This window comes from Botrytis sinoallii, assembly GCF_014898435.1.
Source record: "Botrytis sinoallii strain Bc 23 chromosome Unknown BSIN_002, whole genome shotgun sequence".
Classification (NCBI taxonomy): Eukaryota; Fungi; Ascomycota; class Leotiomycetes; order Helotiales; family Sclerotiniaceae; genus Botrytis; species Botrytis sinoallii.
In genome coordinates this window covers 1319849-1340458 of record NW_024066029.1, presented here as the reverse complement: position 1 = coordinate 1340458, position 20610 = coordinate 1319849, and the positions used below count along the sequence as shown (strand labels likewise).

The following is a 20610-nucleotide window of genomic DNA, read 5'->3' as shown; positions in this document are numbered from 1 at the left end:
TATAAATAATCCCTATTATTTTAAGGGTATTCTTTTAAATATTTATTTATAAGAAATTTTCTATTTTTTCTAAATCTTTGAGATAAAATATACTATAAATTTATAATAAAATTTTATAGTTTATTTTTAGTAATTTTTATTAAAAAGTTATTAAAGATTTTATAAAATCTTCAAATCTGTATATAATTTCCATACAAATTAAAAAATCAATATTTTGAAGTTTTAGATTTCGATACAGAAAAATCCTAAAAATCTAAAAATTTCAGAATAAGTTTAACACGATCTGAATTATATATATATAGATTTTCAATGAATTTTATTCATAAATAAGAAAGTTAGAAATTCCATTTTTGGTATAAAAAATAGTCGAAAAGTGATCCAAAACAGGGGTGGCCAGAAAGTAGGGTACCCGACTTACTGTGGTCCATATTTGACATGAGATGCTATGTTATTCACACATGCTACCGTTTTCCATATCTGATACCAAATATCATGATTCATGTATGCAGAAGACTCATCGCATCTCAAAAGTTCAAATTGGGTCGAATCTTCTTAACTCCCCCAAAATCCATCATGATCACATGGCGCCACCCAATCTCCTATTTTCCCACCACCTCGAAACCACCGATCTCAATGGTCAACGCGTACAAAAAATACAAAAACACCAGGTGACTTTCAATATTTTACCACCCGCAGAATCCCCAACTATTTTCAGCAAAATGCCTTACCCGTCCCTGCCTAGCTTCATGCGTGCCGGTAGTTGACGATAGGATGAACCGAGGCCCAATGAAACGGGACGATCATCCCCAACCTCGTGTTTCAAGCACACGAAAAACTAGTGATTCGAACGATTCATTTCTGAGATACATCTCTTACCTATGCACGTTATCGATTTAGGATCTGCTTCACCTTCTTCCTGCAGAAGAAATATCGATTGTCGAGTCACTCAAAATTCTATTTCAATATGCGCGTCCCGTACCCCACAAACTCTCACATCCGCGCTTGGCAACGTACGTCCCGGTTTACTCAACACTGCTACCGCGTAGCTCGGCTTCTCTATTCGTTGTTGATCGTTCTGCCGCAGATACCGCTTGTATTTCTCTCTGTCTTATTCTCTCTTTCTTATTATGGTCGTCCTCATTGGTCCTTCACATACCGTGCCTCTCTCCTCATCGGCTCCCACATAGCCTGGTCTCTAAATCCTGGCACCCAACCCCTTAAAGATGTTCTCTCCTTTCCCGCCCGCTGTTCCATCCCCAAACTCACCGACGATCAAAGTGTACAATTGGAGGTCATACCACCAGCAGATGAACCATGGTTTAAGGGCGATGCAATACATCCAACCATCCAACCAGAAAGTTGTCCCTGTTTCTGGCAATGGACACGGGATCTTTCTCCTCCCGTTGGCGACACCTCTGCCCCATTATCACAGAGGAAAATCATGATGTATTTCGTAGGTGGCGGAATGGTACAAGGCCATCCGCTTACATCTTCTATTCCCTGGCGCGTGATGCAGAAAACCAAGATCCCCATCTTCGGCGTCAACTTCCGTAAATGTGTAACGGCCAAAACGGCATTTCCAGCAGCCTTGCAAGATGCATTGTCGGCGTTGCACTTTCTCCTCGAGATGGGATATCGTCGGGAGAATATCTCGATTATGGGAGATTCGGGAGGTGCGGGAATTGTGGTTACGCTTTTGTTGTATCTTAATAGGTATAGTTTTCCCATGCCGGAAAACGCGGTGTTGATTTCTCCATTTGTGGATTTGGCGTCAAGGTTTGATGGGAAGGGGATGGGAGAGGAAGAGGAGAGAAGTCTGATAGAGTTGGATTTTATGAATAATGCAATGTTTGCAATGGTGGGATACCAGTACTGCGAGAACAGGCCGGATTTGAGAGAGACGCTTTTGAGTCCGGCGAGAGGGATGTTGCCGGAAGGGTATAAATTTGAGGGGCTTTGTAGGTGTATGGTTGTTCGGGGAGATGCGGAAGCTTTTTGCTCAGGTATGTATATGTTTTAATGCTTTTGTATGAGTGATAACTGAGTATTGATGATATAAAGGCATACGAAAATTCGTCAATCATCTACGCCAAGCAGGTGTAAAGGTAGAGGCGGTGGTTGGAAAAGATGAAGTTCATGATTTTCCCATCTTCTCAAAAGCTGATGGATCGTACGAGTTTTTTGGGCGAGTCGCAAGGTTCTTGGAAGGAGATGGAATTTATGATTGAGCGAACTAGGCTTGGAGTGTGCGGGAATGTATCTGATGGGGGTTGAGGATTAGAGGATTGTTGGGTAAGATATGGGCCTGATGGCACGAGGATATACAATATCAAATGCATGGGCAGATTTTTTGGGACGCTTTGGACAAATCACTTAGGGAAATTCTACCACAATGGCAAGCCAGCGAAAAACTGTTCAATCATAGTCATTAGCAAATTGCATGATCACCAGTACCAAAGTTCACTCATAAGATTCAACGGAGATTAATTTCTTGATAAAATCTTCGATTCCTAACTAACAATTCACGCGTCAGTACGTTTTTCCTGCGCCACAAGAGTTTAGCGGAATCATTGCCAGCCCGAAACCTGATCGTCCCGGAAAAGGTTAGGTTCGTCCATATGATTCGGAAAGCTGGTTAATCACAGAGACTAGCTACGAAGTTTGGATGGCAGAAAGAAGTTCAAGAAGAGAAGTGATAATGAGAGCCAACATCAAGCCGAGAGGGTACGTCTGGTAAAGGCTATTCGTTATCAGGTGGGAACCAGATGAGAGGTTTGTCGTCAACGTTTGAATCGGAAAAGGGAAACGGGAAACATTTATGGCCCATTCGCTGGAAAGCTCTGGAGGATCTTGGTGAGTTATCGTGGTAGAATGGGTGAAGGCTTTGTGGTAGAAGGTCCATGAATGATTGAGCCATAGTGGTGAGTCTTTTGTTGGCGTCTTGGTCGATTCGAGTCCTTCTCCTTTGTTGAAATGCTTTGCTTTGCCCTCCTAGGAATTCGATAGTTGACTTGATAGCATGAGAACAATTGAAAGATGATTTTCGGCAATTGAATGTGCTATATGGCGTAACTAATGTGTGGAAGCGGTTTGTACTTGAAACGAAGAAATGGTCATCTGCAGCGGTTGATGCATATTCTGAATCGTCTCATTTTCTAAGACGTCTACAAAATCAGTTAGCATGAGCAACATCGATAATGAAAGCAACGTTGGAGCTACATACCATTTCTGCTAGCGTATTTGCTATGCCATCTCCTGAAAAAAAAAATGATATCCATCGCGATATGCTGGTGTCGAATGCGGTAAAGGGTGATGCTTTGAAACCGAGATTTTCGGTGCGAACTTCAAGGCCTCGAATAGCCTCAATCAAATGTAACTTCTGGACCTTCTGTTAACCTTTACAGTAACGGCTAGAATCCACATTTCAAATCACGTTCATCCTCGGAGGAGTGTCGGATCGCGCAATGTGGCACATTATAGGTTGTTGACGGTAGAATTTCTGTCGGTTGATTGAAAGTGGGGAGGTGGTAGTGGCGAAAACGACGTTATGGCGAAGACTTACTTTTGACGTAAAAAGAATCTGTAGAGATATAACCGGCGTAGTAGCTGCACTTACCCGTATGCATGCATCTCTGGCTGAATCTGAAGACGTCGAAATAAAGGAAGATCGGCAGCTAGGAAGAGGAAAAAAGTGCAAGAAATTCCCATTCCCAGCCGATTGAAGATGAGTGGTTGTCGCGTGGAGGCTACCACCAAGTAAACCAGATGATCGAGATATCTGAAAACTTGAAAGCGCTTTGTTCTCAAATGTCGTGGATCGAATGGTTTATTGGTAAATAAGCAGAATTGGCAGGATAACGACTGGAGAAAAGGACCGGCGTGGAGTTTACCCCTCAAGTCCTGTTCGATCTATGATCTCTGAAGACAAATAAGGTCAACGTCTTCAAAGATCATAGATCGAACAGGAATTGAGGATGTCAAAACTGGAGAGTGAAAGTTGTGATTGAAAGGAAAGGAAAAATGAGATTGTGGAAAAGAAAATTTAAAGTCGTTAATGTGCGTTAATGGAAGCGAGAAAACAAATCCAATTCACTTGTCTGTTTATCTACCCGTGACAATTTTCTCACGCTAAATTAAGCGCAGCTAATATCAGACTTCGGATTGAAAGTGAAATTATGAAGTTTGGATGAGTACTGGATGTCTATTCGAACTCATTTCTTCCTTTCTCTGTGTCTTTGTCTAGTGGAGAAGAGATAACAGCATACTTCCCGCTTCCCACAAGACTTCCCTCCATCAACGCCAGAGGCCCTTTATCTGATATGAATACAACACATGAAAACATATAATCCCTACGGTATTGGGGGCGCACGTCGCACACGTTATCTGGAGCCCTTGTGCCTGCGAGTGCAGATCCGAAGGAGAAACCCCTTATGACCTTCTCACTTTTCAATAGTGGCTTGTTCCTTCTACCAGTCACTTCTCATCAGATATAGAACTCACAACTTGGACCACACTCTGAGAATGAAGACACCTCCGCAAGCCCTCATATGGGATTGTGCACGTCGAAGTACAACCTTCGTGTGAGATCCTATGTCGAGCAAGTGTGGGGATTTTGAAAATGGAAAAGATTGTCTGCTATCTGCGGCCTTTTTCCACTGCTCGAGCCAATTGCACAACCTTTACGATGAGGTTCGAACTATGGTATGATTGGAGCCCCGAGGAGGAATCTCAGGCTATCCCTAAATTTACTGCTTGAAATACAGTTAAAAGGTGATCATTCTGTATCTTCGTCGCCTGCACTCACCTGGGGCCTCATTGCTATGGCAAAGCTTGTCATCACTACCCAGGTTGGGAGTTGGCTCGAACTAAGAGAGCGAGATGAAGAGGAAGCGAGAAGTGCATTACTACGAGAGAAAACGGTTATACGATGAACAGCATAACTTTGATGGCACGAGTAAGCAGATACAGCTTTTGCCTCTCACTCCTAATGATTTATGGTATGATCAACTTATAACACATGCTCTTCGACGGACATCTTCTGTAGACTATCTCACATTCAGACTGTACTTCACTTATTGCATAATATAAATATATTTAGAATGCAAAGCATTGAATCTGAGACCGACAACATGCAAATATATATCTATCTACGTAGGTAGTAGAACGTTAACTCAAAATCGATGAAGATGAATGTGGGGAGGCATTTCGACCGCAAGCAATGATAACTTGATGTCAGAGTCAGGTCACGTGCATGTTCTATAAGCAGCCCGTGCATAAGAACTTTTTCTCGGAGCTACCTAAATTGAAATCCCATAATACTTCCAAGGTTACTGTGGATAGAGTTTGAGCCATATGAGATTTCTTGAGGCAATGGATGGACACCCTCCCATTCTCACCCAGCACCTCCTTCATTCATAGAAGGTGTGCGAAACTCAATAGCAGGCCCACTCGAGAACAAGAGAGCACACTCCACGCAGCCCCTTCCCTCCTCACCCAACACCTCTTCAATCATATAAGTTTCGATCATAAAACCTTTGACCATACGGGCAGAGCTTCAGCCAAGCAAAATCATTATAGTATAAAATCAGCTTGCTTGAGCTGTGGGCACTTCACTTGATTTGAAAAATCAGTCAAATTTTCGAAATGCTGGCGCCCTTTCACCGCTATTTATTTACAGTCCTTGGTGCAAAACATAGTGTTTTAAACAAAGTCGCTACCTATCATCGATCAACTGAGAGATGGTGCATACTATAAAGGATGAGACCATCACCTAAAATGCACTAGATCATCCATGGTTTTTAGTCAAGGATGACAGGAGCAGGCATTGCGCCTGGCCATCGATCATAAAGCGGAAGATCGCAGAGGGCACACTTTTCTGAATTGGAGATTGATAACAGATTCCTTAAATCTAGAGCCCTTATGCTTTGAACTTCACGTGAGGTTTCATCTCACTTGTCGACATGATACATATTTGGTAAAGTTATTCATTCGTTGGTAATGTTTTGCAGTTCATGACTTCTATATCAGACAGCGAGTAGAAGATCTTGTGGAGTGGATATAAATCGGAGATATAAAGGGATCGAATTTCTCTCCGCTGCAACCTTCCTTCTACTTTACAACACTTCCAATGTCTCTAGTCTCTCTAGTCTCTCTTCCCGTTACTTCAAGATGTCGTTGTCCACTACACTCAATTTGTGGCCCACCCAGAGCTACGTTACGGTCAATTTTCGACCTCCCACTTTCGATGTTACGAAGACGGGAGAAACTCAACCAGGCTTGATTCTCATCAATCCAGTTCTGAACGACTTGAATAAGTCCGATCTCAACGCCGCAGTCTCCGCCGTTGGATCTGTTCAAGCTAGTGCATGTGGCATTTTTACTGAGGATGGGCAACTTGTGTGGCAGGGCCCATATGCTTTTGCTGAAGATTCCACACATCCTCCCTTGTTTAGTACGAATCTTATGGTTCAAGAGTACATGGGCAAACCTGTGTTGACATACTGGCAAGGTGTTCGTAAAAGCCACGGTGTTGCATATGGAAATATCACCATACTGGATGATACCTATACGCCAATCACAACGATCTGCCCAAAATTAAATCTCATCACTTCACCGAGTGCTAATTTGACGGATCTCGCATGTTTTGGCGATTGCCACGAATCATTTATTACACCTTCAAACACCCTAATTGTCAGCGCAGGCAACATTACAACTATGGACCTTAGCCCAATTGGTGGTCCAAGTGTTGGCTATGTGTACGACTCTCAGTTCCACGAGATTGACATTGCAACCGGCGATATAATTTTCAGCTGGAGTTCTATTGCCTCTGGTATTCCTATCACATACTCCAAACTTATACCAGGCGTTAACTCTGGAACTGGTTTAAATTCGAGTGATCCTTTCGACTGGTTCCATATCAATGCTGTATCATCTGTTGGAGATGGATATCTTGTTAACAGTCGTCACTGCTGGGCTACTTGGTATCTCAATAGTGCTGGTGAGATTCAATGGCGAATTGAGGGCAACAACACCGAGGGACAAAGTGATTTCGTGGTTCCTAAGGAAGCAAACTTTGTAATTGATTTCCCAAGCCATCATATGTCATCAACTAATCACAAATCAGGAATGGCAACATCATGCTCGCATCAGCAATTACACCAACACAAGTGCCGTCCTTCACTACTTTAACAACCACTTCAGTGAATTCTCAGATAAAAACGTAGCCAGCCAATCCAATGGTCTACAACTCTCTCTTAACCTTGTAGACAAAACTTTAGTCGTGGAAAAAATTCTCAACGATTCTGCCTACAATGATTTCAGCGGTTCTCAAGGAGCATTCAGCCCACTCGACAACGGCAATACATTCATGGGCTGGGGTGCCATTACTCGTCTTACTGAATTCGGTCCCGATGGTAATGATGACGTTCGTCTACGAATCCAATTCGGCTATGATAATACCGCCAATTCATATCGCGCCTACAAACAATCCTGGAACGCGACGCCACCTTGGAATCCAGATGTCGTAGGAGTTAACGACACCGCATACATGAGTTGGAATGGAGCAACCGATTATACGGCTTGGGTTATATATACAGGGACTAGTGAGAGCAATCTCGTGGAAGTGGCTACTGTTCAGAGAGGCAATCTTTTCGAAACTAGCTATCCTATTAGTAGTGAGGCTCAGTATTTGAAGGTTGCAGCGTATGCTGGAAGTACTTTTATGAGAAATTCGTCACTGGTTACTGTGGAGCCTTCCTATTAGCACCCTATTACATCATAGAAGGTAATAGTGATGTTGAATATAAATCTCAAAGGTCATGAATATAACAAGCTTTGATAGAGAAGTCGAGAACCCGGCTACTTTAAGTAATATATTAGACTTCGTCACTTTTCGTACTTTACTTCCATGCGAATACTGCATTTCTCTCATTCAGATGGGTTTCATTTGGAGAACTCTCACAAAAAGAATTTCATCCATACACATGGACAAGAAAGTCATCCCCTTGATGATCTACCTCCCCACACTCCAATGGTTACTGTCCCAACCCTTAAAAATGTTTCACCTGACTCAAGTGAACACAACTTCGGGCGCGTTCGGGTCAATCAGGATACACGGAACCATCAAAATTTGATGTCCTACCTGTATTTTCCCAAGGTCGCTTTTAAGTTGAGATTGTATTCGGATCGTTTTTTAGAAGAGAATAGACCTTACTGGCTTCAAAATTCTTCTTATCAAATAATATACTCACAGAACGCGGATTGAGACAAACATAATATTCCGCTGAATGAATTATCAAACAAATGAAAGATCATCAAAAACAAGTTCAAGTATCGAATCGTTCGATTATTTAACCTATCAAATTTCATTCTCATATGCAGGTATCAGTAGCTCGAAATGACTAGTTTGTAAATTAGGAAAGCTACTTCCTTCTCTTGGAGCTGCTGAGAAGTATTTATATAGTCCTTTGCGGGTTGGAATTACCTTCTGATTGGGGCTTGGTACTATGAGGATTAGTTTCTGCGGTTGATTTCGTGTGGTCAATTGTCCATAATAGTACGTAAGTGATAGCTGCAGTTCGCGACACTCGAGGATCTGGGCGAAGAATACCAAGCGCTACTCGAACCCCATGTCTCAAGCTCTACTCCAAACATTCCGTTCTACTCGACTGTGTTGAATGAGATCGTATCCCAGAAAGCAAGATTGGACGCATCTTACAGGCGCAAAAAATGGAATCTCACGTTCTTTTCAATGCTACTATGGGGAACTTATTGTCAACTCGTTCCTCTAGAAATTCGTTTCTTGAGATAGGAACACACTCTGCCAGATATTTAGGCGCCGCCAGCCTGATGCGATCTACATACCCACATTGGTTCGAGACGAAAGTGACACTACAAGTTTGCTCACTGCAGCAGGTAATTTGTTTTTGAAGGGACTAACCATCGATTCAAGGTCCATAAACTCTAGAGAATCAGTCCTTACAAACCTTCCAACCTACCCTTGGCACTACGAAGAAAGCTACTGAGACGAGAGTCGACTCCTTAAAGACTGGAGGTTCCGCAAGTTTTCAAGGCCAACGGAATCCAGACCCTCCGGGAATATGATCTCCTCTAGACTCTAGAGTTGGCCATTATCAAATCCAAATTAATTTCTCAAGCTTCCAGCTTCTTTGTAGATGGCTACGCCAGCGAGAGCCATATTGGAGATTTGCAAAACGCTGTACAGTTTCATGATGCGGCCAATTGCGGAGATCGATATCCACCAGTCGTTTAGAACGCTTGGAGTTGATTCGCTTGTGGCTATTGAGCTGAGAAATTGGTGCACGCAGAGAATTGGCGTAGGACTGCCCGTGCTGGAGATCATGGATGAAGCATCAATTCAGAGCTTAGGAGAGATGGCCGCGGGTGGATTATTAGCTAAAACAGTGGTTGTAGAAACAGAGAAGAGCACTTAAATTGGCACCTAGGGAGTGCGGTGAGATGCTGTTGTAGAAAACATGGTGAAGTTTAGCACCAGAATCCGAGTAAGCAGATCTGATTTGGACAAACATTGTCTGGTACACATGGGTAAAAAAGGAGCATTGTTTATTGTAGGCCGTGGAGAAGTGGAATATTGAGTTCTCGCTAGATCGGTCCATAATGCAATGATTGGTTGAGGCAGATAACAGCTTTACCATACTCAATGGATAGAAGACAACGCCGTGCTTACCAGACAATCTTGTTTCAACAGAACATCTACTTTTCAGCCTTTCCTACCCTTTCATATCCCCGCGCGAAAGGAGACGGGGCTAGAAAACATGGGAGTTTTCCGGTTGATGTGTGAACAGGGTGTTAAATGGAACAAAGACTCTAGGCTACTTGTTAGATACCGTCTTCCACCTGGTGCTGACCACGAGTGTGACGTGAAGGGGAATCCGTGATTCAAATTGCAGGGAGAAGAACGAGACGATCTGTTCGGACTAAGGATTCGATACTGTAAATACAAGAGCTCTGATTCCAGCGAGAAGAGAAGTTTGGCTCATGTAATGTGATTTGATGTGATGGGATGGGGAAACATCTCTTTGATCCTATATTCAAGTCCATGGGTTTTCTATGATTCAGGGACGACTTCAACAACAAATTTAGAAGCGTTGCATCAAATGATATTGATTAAAGATCAAATACACTTGTTTATTTACATACAATTTTCTAGATATCTGTTCGAATTCATTTCTTCCTTTCTCCCTCTCCCTCTGTTTGTTGGAGAAGAGAAACCAATATATTCTCCTCTTTCTATAGAACCCTCATCCCTTAATGCCAGAGGTCTTTTATTTGATACAAGTACATATAAGCTCTGGTATAGAGAATACCAGTATACAAAAACATTCCGCTGAAAACTTGGCACGATGATGCAGGTTCTAATCACCGAAGCATGGAGTTCGTGAAGCACAGCAATCCATCATCCTACATGTTTCACCGCAGCCACCCATTCGATCTGTACATGGAATGTTTGTTTGTCACCACCCTGTGTGTAGAACTGAAAGCATTATTCTCAATTTATCGTGTGAAACCAAACACCGCATTTCCTTGCCACTATAGTCGTCGACTGCAGCATATGGTTAAACAATGAATATATAGCGAGCACAGGGACTACCACAACACAGCTTGTCCATTCGTTCATTGCGAACTGTTGCTTCATTGCCCACCAAAAAAATCTCCTCGTTCAATTTATTGAGTAGTACATACAACTGTGTTATTTGGAATTCGAGACATGAGCGTGACCGCGTTGATTGCTTCATCATTCAAACGGGTAGGATGGTCTTCGTTGTCGCCGTTTGATGTCAGATTCGCAATCGCATCAGTCAGAGTCGTCTTGTAAGGGAAAACCGGTTCCTTGGGAGAAACCTTAGACCCACGTGGCTTTGGTTTGAAAAGATTGGATGGCAAGAAAACCATGCAAGCGGTGGAAAACTCAAAATGACCATCGGAAGTCGAACGCCCAGTTTTTTCGCCGGGAATCTTCGTGCACAACCTTTTGCCCTAAGTGATTGTTGTGGGATTGATGGGCTTTTAGATGATCACAGCAAGGCTGCTGGTCACTCGAAATTGTTCTATTGTTGACGCCTAACAGACTCTGTCGATCCTGTTAGTCAGTAACTTGATTTGTGTGAGTGAGAACTACACCAATGGTGTGTTTGATTGGAGTGCTCTGACGATAGATTATCCACAGATTATCTGTCAAAGCCATTATCCGCTCCACGGGTGCCCATTGCGCAGCCTAGGCTATACAGAGAAGCTGACCATGGTTATCTATGGTTTATGACAGGTATGGGATAGAGGTTCTGACTAGGTATCCGCTGTGTGATATGATGATGACTTCTAGACCACTGTTATGGTGTGGGTTGGTATAGGATCGATGTTCACTTGTACGTGTATCCGTCGGTTGTTGAAGATGACTGGAATGCATTGGCACCGGTGCTGCATGTTGTAAACTGTCGGGTCTTTGCAGGTGCGTGGGAGTGGCTAGTTGCTGAAAGCTGCCAACTGAGCCGCAAGTTCCTCCCTCAAACAGCGAAGGGCAACCACGTCATGCACGATTAAGGAATTCATCGTCTTGTTCGCCGTATTGGTTGTCATTGCTCCCTGAAAAGGCCACAGCTGAAGAGCTTCGAAGCAACGAATAAAGGTAGCTAGTGAGGTTGCTTGAAAACAACAAAAAGTGAAACAAAGATTGGAAGATCGTACGAGAAGATTCGGACATCAACCCAGAATTTTATTTTGTTCGGTCCGATAGGCCCTAATTATTTTAAAACTGATTTTTGATTCATAGACAAAGAAAATCCAATGGACTAAATAAGCGAGGATTATTGTCGTCGTCGCCAAAACTGATATACTCCCCCACATTCAATTTTTGAATCCCGAAAAAATAAAAATCGACAACTACCTTACGTCCCTGTGAGGAACAAATTTGAATGGAATCGATGGCCTAAATCTACGCGCAACGGATAAAGCGGGTCATGGAAGTCGTTCAGAACGCAAAAAGGTAAGTCTCCCCCATAAGGCGCACGCGTTGTCGCAGAATCCCTCTCTCCCCACCTGTCGATCTTACTTTGATGGGCACAGCAAGCCTGAGATCGTCGCTATTGCTGTGGTGTAGAAGTCATGATCGACGTTCCTTATACATGAATTCTTGCATCAGACCTTGCCTCCACCCTTTCATGCTCAAATACTAATCGTCGTTTTCCTATTACAGCACGATGTCCGCTCCTACTTTGTCGCAAGGTCTGGCGGTCGTCGAACATGCATCAATTGCGTTACAAGCATTGATTCAACATGTTCCGTTGAATGAACGTGAAAGTGCGAAGAAGAGAGTACAATTCTTGACACGTTTGATGGACGAGTTTGTAAGTTTAGTGTCTTATCCTTGTGGTCTACCCAAATCTATACTGACAATAAATTCTTACAGGCACTCTCAAATCTCGAAGATTCTCCCGACATTAGAACTCTACATGCTTCGGTCGATGCTGTTTTTCATAAAGCTGAAGAAGATTACCATACTGCGACACTCGAGTGTGACGAAGTGCTCCGAAGCAACGACATCTTAAACAAGCTCATCACTTCCCTTGAGCATCAGAAGTCTTTGGTTAGAAAAGCCTTGGAAGACGTGCCAGTTTCCCATGTGAGAACGATCTTCCTCTTCAATTCACGTGAATGGATTATTGTGTATTAACAGTGATTAGTATGCCGTTGGTCAATCTGCAGACCCTTCCGTTGTTGATGTTCAAGAGTCTTCCAACGTTGAAATCGAGGCTGTTGCTGATGTGGCTGCTACCCATCTGCCTGCTGCCGACATGGCTGCTGCTGATCTGGCTTCTCTCGATCTACCTACTGCCGACATAGCTGTTGCCGATCTGCCTACTGTCGATCTACCTTCTGTCGATTCACCTGCTCTCGATAGACCAAACAATTTTTTATTAAAGATGTTTGGTGAGCGCCGTCATTCTAATAATCCTACCATTGACCGTCTTGCCCCCACTCTTATCAGAGCTAGCAAATCAGGTGGCGCAATTACCCATTTCGCAGCCCCCAGTACTGTGATCGATGTATTGGTGAATGGCACCCATGATAAAAAAACCAAAGAGCTTCTAACTCGTCTTGAGCGCATCCCTCAAGAGCTTCAAGATGAGGTCGGCAATTTGATCTTAGACCCTGCCTATTACTACCAGCGATATTGTCATAAGAAATTGCCTAGACAAGTGTCTTTTGGCACATCAGTCTATGAACCTGGAAAGATCATCAAGGTTTTCTTCACCACTGATGAAACATTGAAGATGGGAAGCTTGAGCGCTGTACAGGCGGACATGGACTCACAGATGGCATGCATTCCAAAGGACAGACCCACCTACCATCACTACATCATCTACAGGTCGGTGAGCTTCCAGTCCCTCTGGTTGATGGAACAATTCGAGCGATTTCGACATGCTCTCACCATTCAATTGTATGGATGCAGATACGCGTGCTGGCGTACAATAGTTACGATTGCGTTGCCAGCCCACCGTAAATTTAACCATGTGCCACATATCAAACTTCTGCATTACGTCGACAGCACTCCTTCTACTATTGGTGACATCCGTGGCATGGATTTCACAATCCTCTACGTCTACCTGTATGATATGGTCAACGCCAACATGATTTCTGTGAAGAGTATCCGCAAGAAGATTGAAGATAAGGCTTACTTGTTTGACCAATTCAAAGACATGTATCAAGACCTCCAAGGATACCTCATGCATCGATATAGGCTTCCTCTTGAGCTCCTCGAGATGGCAGAAGACTTTGACATCAAAGATCACAAGCCCAAAGATCAAGGTGTCGCGCTGAGATTAGATGGATTCGAACTCGATACTCCTGCTGGTAAATGGCAGCAGATATTCGAAAATCAATATCGGTACCTCAAATGTGAGAGAGTCAATGCGAGTTGGTATAAGACTGGTAATCTCGTCATTTGCGAGAAATGCAGACGCGCCTTACCAGCTCTGTTCTCATTTGATAAGAATGTCTTAAAGCCTGGTGAGAATCATGAAGACCCCCACCCCATCTGCCGCATGTGCCAACTTGTCCCAACCTGCAACGGTCTACTTGCTACAGCTGTTAATGCATACGTCCCTACAACTCCTAAAGACGCTAAAGAAAAGAGAAAGCCTAAATTCGAGGACGGCGATCCGCATAAACTAGTCGCTTCTGAGGATGTTGATCTGTCCACATGGATTGTTCCAGAGTCTACTGGCGCTTCTATGCAGGTTGAACAACATTTGGTAAGTTTCATACCCGTTAGTAAGATCAATGCAAATCTGACAATTCTCTAGAAATATGATGCAACCCTCTTCTCCCCTACATACGTTGTGCGTGATTTCCCAAGCGAAGAACTCTTCCACCAGTTCCACCAAAGGGTCTCAAGAGCAAGACATTTTCAGGAAGATTAAATGACTCGAACGTATCGGCATGGAGTTCCCTATTGAATTTGATCGAGAAATTTGAAAGGGAATGTGGTGATGGTTTCATACTTGTGTCTTCGCGTCACCTTTGATAGTGAAAAACACATGAACTTCATGTTAGCTCGTTCATATCGTAGTTAAGAGATAATGAAAGATTTCAATGCTCACAAGACACTTTGACTTAAATCCAGACCTTCTCCATAACAGTGAACTTTCTGTATGTACTATCGAAGTCTCGATGGAGACAGTAGTTTTCTACATGTACGCATTTCAATATGCAGTATTCCATGTTCGAATTCGTTGTCAGCCAGACAGAGCACACGGAACTGCAATCGACACATGTAGATTTTTGCATATTCCGCAACCATACGCCCAGTTTCAACTATGAATTTGAATTCCGAGTGGCATGAGTTTGCCATCTTCTCTCACAATGGCGTTTCCTGGACTATGATTCCGGGACGACTTTAACAACAAATTTAGAAGCATTGCATCAAATGATAACGATTGGCGTGTAAGGCTGAACACTTTTCGCAGCCCAGCTTCTGACATCCATATAACCCTTTGTATCCCTTGCTTCAATCACGACGCACTCGACTTAAAATGCACCTCACGCACAAACACCACCAATTAGACGTCGCAAGGTGTTGTGAGTGAAAAAGTTTTGTTGCATATCGTATCGGATGAACTTATTGCGGTTTTGTCACATTGTGCTTCTGACTTATCCCGATTGAGATCTTCGTGCATCCATGAGGTTACATTTTTAAGCCCCAGATATTCATCTCGGGGGTAGATTTGCAAAGACGCTTCAGGGAATGGGATATGAGCTGACAAATATGAAACTTATATATGCAAAAGCTAGTGAGTATGGGATGGGAAGCGTAAGGGTGTTCGGCATTTGTTGCATATCGTAGGTGTATCCACTTGGTCCTGAAGAAGGAATGTGTGTATGACGGGAGATGGCTTGCGGGAAGAGGATTGGATGAATGGCTAGTCGTTGGGAATACAGATGGATCGAGGTGGTGTGGGTGATGAATGATAGTGGTGTTTGAGGTTTGCGGCACGGGTTCCTTTCTATACAACTGTACAACAAGAAGTCTTGATGTCATTGAGATTATTGGTCGGGCGACGTTGCACAGATTCAGATGATAAAAGAATACAGCCAATCATGAATCAAACACATGATGTTCCTCCAAGAAAAGACAAGTATTTGTTGCATGTCTCTACTCCATAGATCTCCATAAAAGTCCATATATCACGTGTTATGTATGATAATTCATCACTTGATCATATTTGCATGTACGAGTAGAGAAGAAAGAATAGCGAGTGCATTTACTTCTATGAAGGAGAATTTGATTCTTATCATCTTCTTCTTTAGCTTTTATTTCATTGATTACACTTACCTAGTCCCTTATCCATCGGCTCTTCAATTCCCCATACAAATAGATTGAATATCAAACTTCAATTCCTATCCCCCATGCGAGGGATCCCCCCAGAAATAGGAGTCTATGATTCCCACATTCACATCCGCAGCTATCTACATAGTACGAGTAGATAGTAAATAAACATGGGGTATGATCGTCTTACGCTCCAGTTTCTACAACGTAGGAGTATAAGATCCGTTTCATTGTACTTTTCTAAAAGGAATGAAATCTCCGGAATTTATCATACGATAATAACACGATCCAGACTTTATTTGGTCGTAGGCGTGTTAATGGTATTTATTGATTTACTCTTGAACCATTTTGATATCAAACCATCGAGGAGACGAGTCTCCGGCTGTTTTTCAGATGTGCAACAAATGTTAGCATTATGATATTTATGGACAGTATTTGGAATTGGTTAGATAAGAGATGAAACTTGAGGTCAAAAGAGTTTAGTCGTGAAGCATGAATGATAGAATGGCAGTGCTTAGTTAGAAGCAGATCTATGGTCTAGATCGTGGTGGCGATGATAGTAAAGGTCAAATCGCAAATGTTCCTTTCTAGACCTATTTAACCGACCATCATTGACCAGCATGCTGTTTTTCAGACGATTTTCAGACGATTCTACGAGAATATACATCGAAGTATACCTAGGTACCTAGGTATTTATATCTTCATCCTTCGCTTGTCGTTGATCTCATCTGTCTCTTCATAGGATTGCACCTCTATTTCCACCCATGGCCATTGATGGTAAGAACGGAAAACACCTTCTTCACGTTACCAGATTACTCATCATCGGTCTCATCGGTGTTCACCCCACCGAGCTTCTTACAAAGCTTCCATCATCAAGCTGCAATCGTCATTTCTCTTCAAACAAATGCCATAGCTAAATGTTTAATCATCAGCTTTACTGTCCATTGATTGAACGAAGCGGAATATTCATGCATATAGTATTATCAATCAAACACATTGTCCCATCTCGCCGTTCCATCTCGCAATTTCCATATAAACCTTCTTAACGTGCTGTGTTCCCTTTGTTTTGTACCCCTCATCTACATCACGGATTCTCAATCAACGTCTTCTGATCGTTTACTACAAGTTTTGTCCAATCTAAGCTACAACACAACTAACAATACAAACATGCCTCCATCCAGCAATTTCTTTAGCATCATCGCTGGTGTTGGTGCAGGTACTGGTATGTTGTCTAATATCACAATCACTGCCGGAGAATAGAGATGCTGATATTCATCCTCCCTTAGGCCATTCCGTCGCCGTCAAGTTTGCTTCCACCTACCCCGTCGTGCTCCTAGCCCGTAATCCCGCCAATTATGAACCCACCATAAAAGCTATCACTTCATCCGGAGGACAAGCAATCGGAATCAGCACTGATGTCTCTGACCCCTCTTCCGTATCCAACGCATTTGAAGAAATCAAGAAGCAATACGGTTCTAAGAAATTGGCAGCTGCGGTCTACAATGTAGGGGGCAAGTTTGTGAGGAAGCCATTTTTGGAGTTGAGTCTGCAGGATTACGAGGCGGGGTATGAGAGTAACGGGTGAGTAGTGTTTCTTCTAACTGTTTGAGTAGACAGTTGCTGGGAAAATGAGTTCAGAACCAAAGCTAAAGAATGCATAGAAAAGGATTCTACCTATTTGCACAGAAAGCCTTACCACTCCTTCTGGATTCCGTGGCTGACTCCCCACATCCACCCTCCCTGATCGTCACAGGAGCTACAGCATCCCTAAGAGGCGGTGCTCTAATGTCATCATTCGCGAGTGGTAAATTTGCGTTGAGAGCAACCACACAGAGTTTGGCTAGAGAGTTTGGTCCTAAAGGAGTACATGTTGCGCACGCGATCATTGACGGTGTAATTGATATTCCTAGAACTAAGGAGTGGCAAGCGAATGGAGGGGTTGAAGATGGAAAGATCAAGGCCGATGCTGTAAGTACTTGTTATGTGAATTCGCCTTCAATGACTGACATGATGTATAGATTGCGGATGCATATTGGTATTTGCACACACAACACAGATCACATTTCACCCAGGAGTTGGATGTGAGACCATATGTTGAGAAGTTTTGATTTGGGTTTTGAATGAAGTATAATTCTGGTAGTTTACTAAATTGCATCGGACAATTCTAGCGTAGAGTTCGTCAATTGCTGTCGATAAGACGAGTAGATAGCATAATTATAAAACAACAATGATGTCCCTTGCCATCAAACTCTCGTTCTTCAGAGATTTTAGTGAAATCTAGAGGAAAGTCTGCAGGCAAGAAAGTTAACTTCATAAGGAAAACTTTGGATTTCCTCTTCGCTCGTCGTTTATCTCGAAAACAATGGTAGAAAATGTCAACAAGGTGATATATGAGCGTAAATGGTCACGAAAACGAATATGTAATTCACAAGAATCCTAGAGCAAGTTAGTAGAGGGTCAGTCCTCCCAAAACAGGTATAGCAATCAACAACACAACAAAGTGTTGTCACAAGTATCGTAGACACTTGTTGCTTCGGGAGGACTCCCATGGAGCATTTCACAGTGGTACCAGACGTGCAAGCACGAAGGATGTGAAATGGCCATAATTTTTCATTTGACTATGCCTAGCACATCCAGCTGGCAGAAGCCAGGGATTAATGCATGTAACGCTCATCGAAAGCACGCCAATCCCAACCCAATTTTATATGCCAAATTTATGCCTTGCTCTTCAACTTCTCCTTGATCTCACGACCAGCCTTGATGCGCTCAAGTATGCTCTCACGGTCCTTGTCCAACTTCAACTTGGTGATGATGACCTTGGATGGGTGGATACCGAGGGGAACGGATTGTCCAGAGGACTTCTCCTTGACGACACGCTCGACGTGGACGACGTATTTGAGACGGTAGACGGAGGTGATCTTTCCCTCAGATCCCTTGTTGGAACCACGAACGATGGTAACCTCATCATCCTTTCTGATTGGGATGGAGCGGACCTGAAAAATATTCTGTTAGATGTTGAAAATTCAGAAAATCGCAGAGAATTAATACGCACGTTGTACTTCTCACGGAGTTCCTTGCTCAAAGGAGCGCTCATGATGGTACGTCTGACGCTGGATGGGGCATCGAAATGAGCCTTGCGGGACTTTCTCCTGGAGGAGTGGAGGGCTGAAAAAAATTGCTGTTAGCTTCGCGATTTCATGGGATTACTGGCAAAATCAAAATGAAAATTGCGCAGAATTGCGGTAACAATCGATTGATGGTACATACAGCTGTTGATCTTCGTCATCTTGTCGGATTGGTGAGGAACCTGGATTTGTCGTCGTCGTTGGTTGTTTTCAAAAATTTCGCACCGAGATTTCTGGAATGGAGAATTGTGTGCGAAAAACGCTAGTGTAAGCGAAATTTTTAGCTGCATATCACGTGCACAATATGGAACAAAATATGGGACCAATGATTCCCATTCGAAGGAACATCGAAAGGATTCATTATCCAGTGTTCATTTCATTTATTTTGCTCGATGAACGTGTTCGAAGATATTGATAATCCAAGTACTGTACTGAACCTTTCTTCTTGTATTTGTAGATGCGAACTTACGATGTGGAAAAAGAGGATCACTTGAATAAGATCCTCTCCATCCAAATTGCGGACTCTTCCAACATATCATACATCACTTATTAAAAAAAGCCAAAATACATAATATGTATCGCGAGGTCAAGAAGAGAGTCTACTCATCCCATCACAATTTCCATTTAAACTCCTTACGAATACTTATTTCTTCAGGTTTGGAGTCAACCACGGGAAGCATCCAAGAGGGTCGGATCATCTCCAAACCACCATTGTTCAAATATTCATAAAGTTATGGATCTCAATCACACAATCAAAACCAAATGATCTCCTTATTAGAACACTCATACCGATAGATACGTAGTCTTAATCCATCATGACGGTATTCACGAAAACAAGCAGGTCATGACTGTGATTCCTTGTGTTACTATCCCATCACCATCATATTTAATGGCTTCTTCTTTTCCCCATCTTTGCTTTCTCCATTTTCAAATTCCACAATATCACTTCCGAAACTACAGTCAAACCTATATCCATATACTCCCTCGAATCAAAATTCCAAACCTACCACTCCTCCAATCCATCTCATTCCCTCATCTCCCAAACCTCCAAACCCTCGCATCTCAAAATGTGCACAACAACCCACTGGTACTGGAAAGCCTGCGATCACACAATCGCAACCGAATTTCTCATCCTCTGCAAAGAAGTCTCCAAAGATTGCGCTGGCGAGAACTCCGACAAAATCGAGAAGAAAGGAAGATGTCCCAACTGCAGAAAGGATTCCGCCGTACAAGTCACGACCATGGACAAGCCGGACCTCTCCTTAGAAGGAGGTTGGGAAATGATAAGTGAAGCTACCATGAAGGAAATTCGGCAGATTAAATTTTAGCATGAGGCGTTGAGAAATTTGGCACAGTACGTCGAAGGTTGATATTATGGAGTTATTTCTTACGAGGTCGTTTATATTCGAAGGATTTTTGCCAGATTTTGTCAAGGGCACATACTTATATTGGTAAATAGATAAGTTTCTAAGCGCCATAACAATACACATGTATGTTGTCGTTGACTCATCAATACCTTATCTTTGTACTCGCAAGTGTATTTCATCTTGTTGCATGTTACAAATATCACAATACATCAAGAACGTTGAAGTGAAAGAAACACCATATCATTCTAAACATAAG

At 42.8% G+C, this 20610-nt stretch overlaps 8 protein-coding genes across 8 annotated transcripts; 5 read left to right on the top strand and 3 right to left on the bottom strand.

Annotated features, from left to right (window-relative positions):
* Positions 1–964: 964 nt before the first annotated feature.
* EAF02_001514 (uncharacterized protein) lies at positions 965–2228 on the top strand (the record flags this gene model as incomplete). The annotated part of the gene is made up of 2 exons (XM_038897562.1): positions 965–2003; positions 2062–2228. The coding sequence occupies 2 exons, from the start codon at positions 965–967 to the stop codon at positions 2226–2228; spliced, it is 1206 nt and encodes a 401-aa protein (XP_038762537.1).
* Positions 2229–2740: 512 nt separating this feature from the next.
* On the bottom strand, positions 2741–3630 carry EAF02_001513 (uncharacterized protein; the record flags this gene model as incomplete). Its single annotated transcript, XM_038897561.1, has 4 exons — positions 2741–3010; positions 3224–3388; positions 3434–3557; positions 3617–3630. The coding sequence occupies 4 exons, from the start codon at positions 3628–3630 to the stop codon at positions 2741–2743; spliced, it is 573 nt and encodes a 190-aa protein (XP_038762536.1).
* Positions 3631–6168: 2538 nt separating this feature from the next.
* On the top strand, positions 6169–7762 carry EAF02_001512 (uncharacterized protein; the record flags this gene model as incomplete). The annotated part of the gene is made up of 2 exons (XM_038897560.1): positions 6169–7074; positions 7124–7762. The coding sequence occupies 2 exons, from the start codon at positions 6169–6171 to the stop codon at positions 7760–7762; spliced, it is 1545 nt and encodes a 514-aa protein (XP_038762535.1).
* A 2942-nt stretch (positions 7763–10704) lies between these two features.
* Positions 10705–10932, bottom strand: EAF02_001511 (uncharacterized protein; the record flags this gene model as incomplete). The annotated part of the gene is made up of 1 exon (XM_038897559.1): positions 10705–10932. One exon carries the CDS (start codon positions 10930–10932, stop codon positions 10705–10707), a length of 228 nt encoding a protein of 75 aa, XP_038762534.1.
* A 1301-nt stretch (positions 10933–12233) lies between these two features.
* On the top strand, positions 12234–14456 carry EAF02_001510 (uncharacterized protein; the record flags this gene model as incomplete). The annotated part of the gene is made up of 4 exons (XM_038897558.1): positions 12234–12380; positions 12443–12655; positions 12717–14288; positions 14340–14456. 4 exons carry the CDS (start codon positions 12234–12236, stop codon positions 14454–14456), a joined length of 2049 nt encoding a protein of 682 aa, XP_038762533.1.
* Positions 14457–17029: 2573 nt separating this feature from the next.
* EAF02_001509 (uncharacterized protein) lies at positions 17030–17970 on the top strand (the record flags this gene model as incomplete). Its single annotated transcript, XM_038897557.1, has 4 exons — positions 17030–17084; positions 17149–17443; positions 17524–17830; positions 17881–17970. The coding sequence occupies 4 exons, from the start codon at positions 17030–17032 to the stop codon at positions 17968–17970; spliced, it is 747 nt and encodes a 248-aa protein (XP_038762532.1).
* A 606-nt stretch (positions 17971–18576) lies between these two features.
* Positions 18577–19148, bottom strand: EAF02_001508 (uncharacterized protein; the record flags this gene model as incomplete). Its single annotated transcript, XM_038897556.1, has 3 exons — positions 18577–18855; positions 18915–19027; positions 19130–19148. 3 exons carry the CDS (start codon positions 19146–19148, stop codon positions 18577–18579), a joined length of 411 nt encoding a protein of 136 aa, XP_038762531.1.
* A 906-nt stretch (positions 19149–20054) lies between these two features.
* On the top strand, positions 20055–20315 carry EAF02_001507 (uncharacterized protein; the record flags this gene model as incomplete). Its single annotated transcript, XM_038897555.1, has 1 exon — positions 20055–20315. One exon carries the CDS (start codon positions 20055–20057, stop codon positions 20313–20315), a length of 261 nt encoding a protein of 86 aa, XP_038762530.1.
* Between the last annotated feature and the right edge of the window lie 295 nt (positions 20316–20610).